A 10,023-nucleotide genomic window follows, 5' to 3' on the forward strand; every position below is an offset into this window, starting at 1 on the left:
GAACAAGAGCTCGCAGTTTCAATGTCCTTGGAGCAAAAGAAACGACAGTCAACACAATAACAGAATGAGCCACTGAATTTTAATGTTGTCCAGAGGCTGCATTGTTATTTCTAGCCACCAAATGCTCCCAATTTCTTATTGTTTGAAACACAGCACGAGTGATTTAGCCTAATTTCAGTGTTACGGTTTCTGACAGGGGAAATCTGAATATTTTTTATATATTTAAATTCTACTTGTGATTAATTGTAAACAAATTAATTGCACACATGCTTTGAGCCTTTCAGCATTTTCCAGTCCATGATAAACTGTCACATGTCACCGTGTACCTCTTGGAAAAATCTGGAGAGGGTCCGGCAGCAGTCCGTTCATGCGTTGTTCATTCATTGTGTTGAAGTACTAAAGGGGAAAAGAAAGTCATATAGTGTGAATACACGAGAGCTTGAAGTGATTGTACTGGAATTCAAATAAAGATTGACTTAAAATCTGAGTAAAAAAATACACAAATCAAATAAGACAACATAAAGCAGATGAAACAAAGCTTTTGTGATTTTGTAGTGTGTTCTGCACTCCCACACAAAACACGCTTATTTAAATGACGTCAGAATTTATCCACAGTGTTCCCAAAAACGTGGGCATGCTGTGCTGAAATCTGTTGCCGATGAGGACCAATGCCCTGTGGGCTTGTTCAGAAGGAGTGTAGCATTAACCCTTTTCTCCTGCAGGTCAACAGCTCACCAAACACTCACATCCTACAGGACTAACACGTGCACACACACTCTGGAGCCTCTCAGACGCTTGCCAAGGCAATGCAATAATTGATGTTTCAGTTAACCAAACCATCTGTTAAACTGAGAGCGTGTGTGTGTGTGTGTGTGTGTGTGTGTGTGTGTTTTGCTAGCGTTGCCTTTTTTTGAAGCATCAAGACCTTACTAAGACACAGTTGGACACTTAAGGAGTCTTTATGTAGTCCACACTTACATGTTTTCATTGTGTTTCGATTACTATCCAGTATGAACTACTAAGTCATCACGGAGAAATGTAAATTTGCTCTCTCATGGTGGGGGAGGGATGGAGGGAGAGGAGGGGGACGATGGGCCCAGCTTGGATGGGAACGGATCAGAATGGCTACCCAAGTGGCACAGCTGTTATTAAAAGGCCTATTTATCACTGTCAGATCCCTCCTCGCTCCTAGCCCTCTGCTTTCGCCCTCCAGCGTTCTCACTAGGCCACATCTGAACAATGGGCCTGATACCAAAAAACGTGTTGTTTGTGTTTGAAGGGGGGGGGGGGGCCTTCACGTACCTTTAATTTTCCGCTCAGCTAGCTTATTGATTATGGCTGCAATTACCACCTAATCTGTAGTAGTTGTGTTATTAAAAGACATTCTCCATTGTTGGCCAATAACTAAACAGCGTCCGATCCCAAATACCATCGCTCAGCCTTAAGGGACAAGTGGGAGAACGAGAGCGGAGAGCGGGCCTCATCATCATTAGCAGACTAAGGGGGAAATGGGAGTAAGAGCCACTACCTCCAGGAGGAGCTGAGCGAGAAGCGGATGAGGTCACGTGTTTTTTTTAGCGGCTGACACAGGCCAGTCTTTAACTTTGAACAGTGGCGTCTGTCTTTCAAGGTGTCGAACAATGATTAGAGATGCCTCGAAGACCAGTGGGTCTCACAGGAGCATGTAGCAATCAATGTTCTCAGTGAGGGGGCATACTTTCCACAATAAATGTCCTCTGCAGACTGGTGGTAATTAAGTGCTGAATTTGAGCATTAATTTTGCTCTGAAATGAGGAGCGTGAATTTCCACTATAGGCAATGTTAAAGCAAGGGAGTAGAGACAGCATATTTAAAAGTCTGCTTATAACCAGTATTTTAACCAGTTATCACATGTACAAAAACATTTACAAACACACGTTGGCACATATCAACCGTCATGGCCGACTCTAATGAAATATCCCACCTTTCACCTAACATGCGGGTTTCCCCTAATTCCTATTAATTTCACATAATGGCTGTCTGCTCACCTGGAATTAATAACACCAAGGCAAAAATCCACCGGGGTCTCTACGGAGGCCAAATGGCAAACGCAGCAAACAACCACAAATAGGGAAGAAATCCTCAGTAAATGACTGCTGAAATGCATAATGCTTACATAAAACATTTAAAATATGTGCCGTGTAAATTATATTTTAGTGAGCCCAGTATTTTCAAGGTGATCAGCAGCTTTTTTGTACACAAGGTTGTCCCGTGAGAAGTAGAAAACCATTACGGGAAATTCATTGAAAGGATGGATTTGAAATCTGTGGACGAAGCAGTGCAGTGTTGTGGATGCTAAATACCTGTGCTGGGTGGAGTTGGGTAAAGGTAATATATCATTATCTTGTTAAAACATGTGACATCATCTGTTTAAAGAATGAGGAAGCATTGGAACAATAAGCTGCCATTATGTATTTAAAAAAACAACAGTTACTAATGTCTGTTCTGCCAAATACATGTACATATATAGGTACTGATTACTGAAGATAATGGCTGGCACCATCAAGATAGTGGTGCTACAACCAAAACACCCAGGACACGAGACTCCTGAAACTTAATTATTACATCAGTGTTGTGATTTTCTCTAAAACGACTCCCACTCAGACAGGAGACAAAGCACAACAAGGCAGATTCACGACAGGAGCTCAAAACCTTTCGGCAAGATTTGTGAATGATAAAACTGTGGCTGAGGTCAATGCTTTCTCCATCCCCGTTTCACGACGCTCAGTGGCAAAACAGCTGTCTCTTCTAGCTTAATCACCCTGCTACCCTATGCTACTTAATGATTAAAAAGCAACCACAAGTGAATGCATGACAAAAATGGACAAAAAAACAAGGAGTGTAAATTGTGCCTATGGCTCTAACGGCATCATTGTGAGCTGATGGGGGGTAAAAGACATCCACAGATGAAAGTAGATTTTGAACAATTCTGCAGCCCAGGGGGGCCGCGCTTTAATGAGGCAAAACTTTAAGTACTGAATAATAAATAATAAAAATTGACAGCTCATTTAGCTTTCAGTGTACCTCGTAGAGAAACCCATTACAAGCCATTACTCTTACTGTCCGTGGCATGAACAGTAAGTATTGGTGGGATATGAAATGGCACGAGGTTGGGGAGCTGAGCTGATGGTAGAAGTATGTGTGTTTGAATGTGAGTTACTGAAATCTACCGCTAAGCTCATTTTTACCTTAGGTTAAAAATGAACTGGTCAACTAGTGAACTGAAGAGTCGTTGTGTGATGGGAGGGACCGACTATCGTTCGTCTGTCACAGTTTTTAAAACTTTGTACTCTAGAGACGAGATACTGCTACTAACTAAATCGTCATTTACTGAATGTTGCAGTGTTCCTAAATGCAAATAAGTTAATGGTGTGGCTGCATTTTCTCAAAATGGAAGACCAAAAAGTTGAAAAAAAAAAGTTTGCAAGTCACAACAGAATATTTCTATTATGTCTGGTCTAACAAATTTGTTGAAATAATTCAATAGGCTAAAAATATGAGCTATTTCTAAGTGTATTTATAATTATGATTTGAAAAAATGTATTTATAAACTTACATATGACAACATGGCCTTGAGTTCTTCATCACTTCTCACAGTGATTCTGTCTCCCACCTCGTCTTCATCTGAAAACAAAGACGTTTTTTAAATTGTTTGTAAACCTTACAAAAATAATAAAATATTGAACCATAAACAGCCATAATACCACATCCAACCAAAACACATTCCTCACGTGAGAGTTCAAAAATCTCTCCTAAACAAATTAGTCAACTAAGATGATTAACAAAGAAAGAGAAAAACATTTTTAGCACTAATAAGAAGTGTTTTACTTGATTTTTATTCCAAGATTGAAATTCAAACCAGTTACTTTTGTGAATTATCCAAAAACCAAGTACAAATTACTAATAACCCACAGATTTTACCCTCCAACTTTTTGACAATCACTAAACCTGATAATCATCACTACAAGTTAGTTAAACTTAATGCTGCTTACTTTTATCAGTCAAAATGCACAGTAATTATTATTATATTTAATAGTCCATAATACTTTAATGTGCTATACTTTGAATGAAATGCATCATTTTTAAGCATCTTTTTTTAAATTATAAATCAAGGGCTGCGATAGAGTAGTTATAACATAATTGATAAAATATAGGACAACGTTTTTGTGGTATAAACTAATTCAAAACTCAGAGGGGTAACTGAATGTCAGGAGTAGAGCTAAAACTGACAAAAATAAATAAATATAAAACATATAAATATGTTTGTCACAACTACAAAGGAGTGTAATGTCTTCAAATGTAATGTTTTCCTCAACATTCAGTCCAAAAACCAAAGTATCCAGTTTTCAATGGTAGAAAACAGAAAGTGGTCACATTAAGAGGAAGATAACTGAAGATATTTGGCATCATTTCACAAAAAAAAAGTTGACTATATCTCACAGAGAAGAGTTTAAGACCATAAACCTTAACTCGGGAGTAAAAGTAAATCTTTAGACGTACAATACATAATAATAATGTGACATTTATCTTGATGATTGCTGACCGAACTGATTGATTAATAGTTTCAGCAGTTGAACACAGTATAGTGAAGGGGCCTCGACATTCTTCAAGGTGAATTACACAGTGTTACACAGACACTTACATTCAAAGGCTGTGACAGTAGCTTCAGGCATGACATCTCTGATGGCGACCTGGGATTTATGACAGAAGAGGAACAGAGTTGAACACTGTGGGGGCTCAGGAACACACTCATACTGGCTTATATTCCTGGATATCAATATTTAAAGTGGGTCACAGTGTTGTTACTTCTTTTATAAAAGTGGGGCTGAGACATGTTTAGTCAGAAAAACTGTCAAATCCAAACTGTGTGTGTGTGTGATGTCACTGCACAGCTGTTTTCTTAAAGTGTGAACTTCTGACACAGACATGGACACAGCTAGCATGTCTCACCAGCAGGTCGTTGAAGTTCAGCAGAGATGGACAGTCCACGGATGAGTCCATGTCTCCGGCCGGGGTCTTTATCCGGATCACTATCGCCTCGGTGTCCATCGCGGAGGGGTTGTTCAAATCCGGCACGAGCATAAAGAGGAGGAATGGAGCCTCATGATCACAGTTAGCCTCAGCTAGCTTAACCGGCTCATTTCCTGCAGAGGCTCGCTAGCGACAGCTGCTAGCATCCTGCCCCCCTTTCCCCCCGACACTTGTGTTGAAGAGATGCGGGGGGATTTTTAAAAAGCGACCGTTCCCCGCTCAGCTCGGTGTCCACCCGGGCCACGACCACCACAGACCCGCGGGGGAGATTCAACTTTAACCGTTAGTTTGTTAGCTGTCCGAGGCTAAGTTTGACACTGTGTTATCTTGGGGGTTTTTAGCCATGAAGCTAATTGAGGAAGCCGCAGCGCTACCCGAATCAACATCCGCTCAGAGCCTTTCAAAACAAAACACTGCCACCGGCGTAACTTTTACTTTCAAGTAGCTCTGGTCAATAAAACAATATCAATAATCATCGCTATTTAATTATCATCATAAGCACTGTACAAGCTCAGTGAGGAGGTATAACACATAATCAATCTACCTCAGATTTGTAAAATGTTTTCCTGTTTATCAAGTGTTTATTTTACTGCATTTATTTATTTATGTATTTAATGTGACTCAGACCATGACTAATACATTCTTACATTTATATCTTCCCCTGACCTTCTGGATTCTGGTGGTATTCACTCTGAAGTTACACATAGCCTGTCTGTACTTTGGGTTTTCACACAACAAATATTTTTTTCCAGTTCGATCTCTTGTCTGAATTAAAGCTAGACATCACATGAGGACATGCTTCTGAGCTCACTCTGCCACTTTTGAAGGAATTGATCTTTCAGCCTCGGTTCAATAGTTGGTTTCAGCCAGTTGCTGCTGCTACTCTTCTGTGTGAGGCAAAGGAAAGACAAACCACAGTATTTGTTTACCCTACAAAACCCATTGATATACACAGACACCCACTTTATACGGGCTCAGCAAATAACTTAAACCACAGCCTTCACTCAGGAGAAGAAATCCGTCTTTTAACTCAAGTTAATATTGTGACATTTATCCTGATAACTAATATGACTAATTATTAAATATTGTTCATCTCTGACCAAGTCGTCCAGCCTGTCTTTTCAGTAAGAGGCCTGACATGCAAATGTTGTGTTTGTGACATTGCAGAGATTATGACATATTCAAATCTGCTCTTGAGTGAACTTTTTCTCATATTTTTGCATGTGCTAAATGTCTATATAAAATCAATAATGGCAGTCTGCCCATCTGCTTCCCCGACAAAAGGGAGAAATGGCTCAGGTTTCCTGAAAATGCTTTGCTTGACTTTGTTCGACTACAAATACGCTATCAAATTTAATAACCGAAATTTGGTTTAAACTGCTTTTTATTTTAATTCAACTTGTTGGAATATGAATGTATTGTGAATAAAGTGATTAGAAATATTTTAAAAAACATGAATTGTGACTTTGTCATTTTTCACCGAAACCAAGATATCGCAGTTATGAATATGCTTTTGTGTTGGGATGAAAAACCTTGCAAAGAAAAGGGCTTGAAGGCGACACTTGGTGACACACTATGTACAACTTAGTAACACACCTTTTTATGCTGAAATTGAATTATTGAACGCTACATAAAAAGAGGTTGTTATCACCTTGGATTGCTTTGGCTGTACATGACTGATGTGAGACCCAGTCAGATAAGAGAGTATATTATTGACAATAGCTTTCTGAAGGTATAATGGGAGGGTACATTTTATTTCAATACATCACCATAGATTAGAACAGATGACCTTAGATTCCTTTTCTAAATGTTCAATCAATACCTGGACGTCATGTGAATGCTCCTCACTTACACAGAAACATACAGCTGAAGAGAGGAAAAATGGACAAGGTTTCTCTTCTGTGCGGACAATTCACCTCAGCATAACTCTTTTCAGATGTGTGCCCTCATGACTGCGGCTTTTCAAGTATTCAAAGACTTTTCTCGCTCTTTCACTCTGCATTAACACAGCATTAGTACTTAAAGGTTTTCACACGGAATGAGTCATTTGGATATAATTGATTGTAAAACACTTAAAACCGTTTACGGCCTTATGATTAAGGAGCGACATCAGTCTCTGCGCCTGCTGCTCACCAACGAGCTCTGATTGCTCTTCCAACAACAAGAAATTGATCCCTGAGCCAAGTGAAGTCTCTTTTTCTGTTAATTTACAGGACTCTGCTCACAGATCTATCCATCTACCTACCTACCTGTCATGTACACACACCGCCTGTTTGTTCATCCGTCCGTCCATCCATCCGTTCCTACATCCATCCATCTGTCCGTCCATCTACCCATCCATTTGTGCATCAATCTATTCATCCATCCATCCGTCTGTCCATCCATCCCTCCATCCTACCGTCCATCCATCTATTCATCCATCCATCTGTCTGTTTGTCCAACTATCCATCCATCCGTCTGTTTGTCCATCCATCTATTCATCCATCCATCTGTCTGTTTGTCCAACTATCCATCCATCCGTCTGTTTGTCCATCCATCTATTCATCCATCCATCCATCCGTCTGTTTGTCCATCCATCCATCCATCCATCTGTTTGTCTATCCATCTATCCATCTATCCGTCCGTCCGTCCGTCTGTCCATCATGTCTGGTTGTCCATCCATCCATCCAGCCGTCTTTTTGTGCGTCCATCTATCCATCCATCCATCCCTCCCTCCATTGGTCCATCTGTCCGTCCGTCCATCCATCTATTCATCCATCCGTCTGTTTGTCCATCCATCCAGCCATCCACACACATATTGACAGAGGTTAGGAGTTCACAGCATCGAGCTGCGGCTGAATTGTCTCATCATTTACACCTGTACCATCAGCCGGGTTAAAGACCCATTGATTTCCATGTAATGCCTGAAATTATTACTTTGCCTAATTGTAACAGGAGAGTAAAGAGGGAAAACAAAGCCAGGCTATCAAGTGCTCTGATTAATGCTTCCACTAGCACTGCCCTCTGATGAAAAACACAGGATCTATATGGCACTTTGTCAAACACGCTCTCCCAGGACTTGACGCTAGGTCCTTCTGCTTTAGGGCCAACGTGGATGAAGCCCAGTCAGCAATCCACATTATCAGAAATCAAACTCCTGACTTAGCTGGGAGGAGAAAGTGGGGAAGGAAGGCCAGCATTCACTGTCTGGTAATTAAAAGCCATTTTATCAGACCTCCTCTTTTGCCCTGTGCCTCTTTTCTAGCTATTGACAAGCTGCTTAGCACAAAGTGAGCTCAGTTTGACTCTAAATATATGAGGCACACTTATTTAACTTTCTAAGCAAAGAGGGGAAGGCGAGTAAACAAGACAGCAACTTAATTGTCCGGCAAGATTGACCAATATTTACTGTGGTTTTATTGTTATTTATGGCTGTTTTTAGTGCAGCGTGTGTTTGCTTTGTCTTCCTCCTCCTACACCGATGATGATGATGATTATTATTTCATTAGTCTTTGTCAAATGTATTGCTTGGCTTGTGTTTATTGATTAATGACCCAAAGTCAGTGCCGTCTTCTGTCACCGTAATGCTGATATAGAAGATCTTGAAATACTATTTGTCTGCTGGTTAAGCATCGACCGCTCCTGCAGATATTGACTGTTACTTGGTAGCTTTCTATTTACTATGCCCCTTAACATTAATGTGATTATTTAAAGAAAAAAATAATGTGCACGCTTGTGGCTTAAGGCCTTATTTACCTTGATAGAACCAACACCGGGGAAAGATATCGCCGGCTCTGGTCTCACAAATGAGCCGAACCTTCCGTGTTTTCAGCAGAAGAAGGAAAAAAAGATTCCCACCATCTGTCCAGTGCCACATCCAGCTCAGGTATCCAGATGTGAACCCTGCAGCTGAAATAGAGATGTGTCTCCTCAGCCTTGAAGCCCGAAGCCGGTTGTTTATTGATGCTGCCAGAGTTCCTGCTCAGATCGATACCACCTCCCTCAGATGGGCCTTCAACATGCAGACTCCAGATTGAGGTCAGGATATTTAGAGGGTTATGGCACTTCAGCAGATATGAATTGCCGGGGAGGCTGCGATCATTTGTTACATCTTCCCTCAAAGTTCATCTCCGTGTTGACCTGTGATGAAGCACGGGGAGTTTGCGAGTCACTGGTGTGAGAGTTATGTCGAAACGCACCAATATACGGACAAGCCGGTGGGAAGAAATGGATTGTGTGACTACCTCTCAGCTCTCGGCGCAGCACGCTCTCCCTGCACTTGCCAGTGTTTCAGATTCACCTCTGAGGGCCCCTTTATAGCTGCATGTTGTTTCTGTTGTTTCTAATAAAGAGGAAATATTGGTGCCTTTCTGACCTGCTTATAGAGGCCATAGAAAAATTTATGGTGTGTGTCTCCTCCGTAGAGGCTGCTTTTCAACTGAGCCCGACATAAATAACACATCACCAGTTCACCACAGCTCTATTGGCTCTTCTTTTACACTGTGGTCAAGTGACTTTATTGACGACAAAATGTGACGACATAATGCCGTTTATCACACAATACAGCAGAAAGAAAATTGCGATCAAATATTTAAATTTCGTTGTGGTATTTCACATTTATTGAGCAACGTTTTTATTTTCTCTTGTTTTATTCTAATGAGCACAAATAAGTTCTTAAGTAAGTTTAGGCATATTAGTCAATATGTTGTAAAGCCAGCCCTCACAACTACTGTGTCCATGATGATAGTGATGAACATTTTTGTAAATACCACAGTGAAAACACGTCACTCTATAAAAAACAATTTCTAATGATTTTAATCTTGTAGCTTGAGTTAGTTTAATTAATACTGTTGGGTATATTATGCGCATTTATATAATCTTTACTGGTGTTGTACCTATAGTTGCCAGGACACAGTTAATGCAGTACTGTAGGAGTAGAAGTACATAGTAGCATTACAAACTTGGAACCTTAAA

The 10,023-nt window shown here is 40.5% G+C and overlaps 1 protein-coding gene across 1 annotated transcript in view; it reads right to left on the reverse strand.

Annotated features, from left to right (window-relative positions):
- map2k5 (mitogen-activated protein kinase kinase 5) overlaps positions 1-5,468 on the reverse strand; it is a 51,267-nt gene extending 45,799 nt beyond the window's left edge. Inside the window, exons 1-4 of the mRNA XM_035155631.2 lie at positions 4,990-5,468; positions 4,682-4,730; positions 3,596-3,663; positions 327-396 (exon numbers count right to left, since the gene is read on the reverse strand). Coding sequence (XP_035011522.1) covers positions 327-396; positions 3,596-3,663; positions 4,682-4,730; positions 4,990-5,121 — 319 coding nt within the window. The 5' untranslated portion in view covers positions 5,122-5,468. The remainder of the gene's footprint in view (positions 1-326; positions 397-3,595; positions 3,664-4,681; positions 4,731-4,989) is intronic.
- Positions 5,469-10,023: the final 4,555 nt, after the last annotated feature.

This window comes from Hippoglossus stenolepis, chromosome 1 (genome assembly GCF_022539355.2).
Source record: "Hippoglossus stenolepis isolate QCI-W04-F060 chromosome 1, HSTE1.2, whole genome shotgun sequence".
Classification (NCBI taxonomy): Eukaryota; Metazoa; Chordata; class Actinopteri; order Pleuronectiformes; family Pleuronectidae; genus Hippoglossus; species Hippoglossus stenolepis.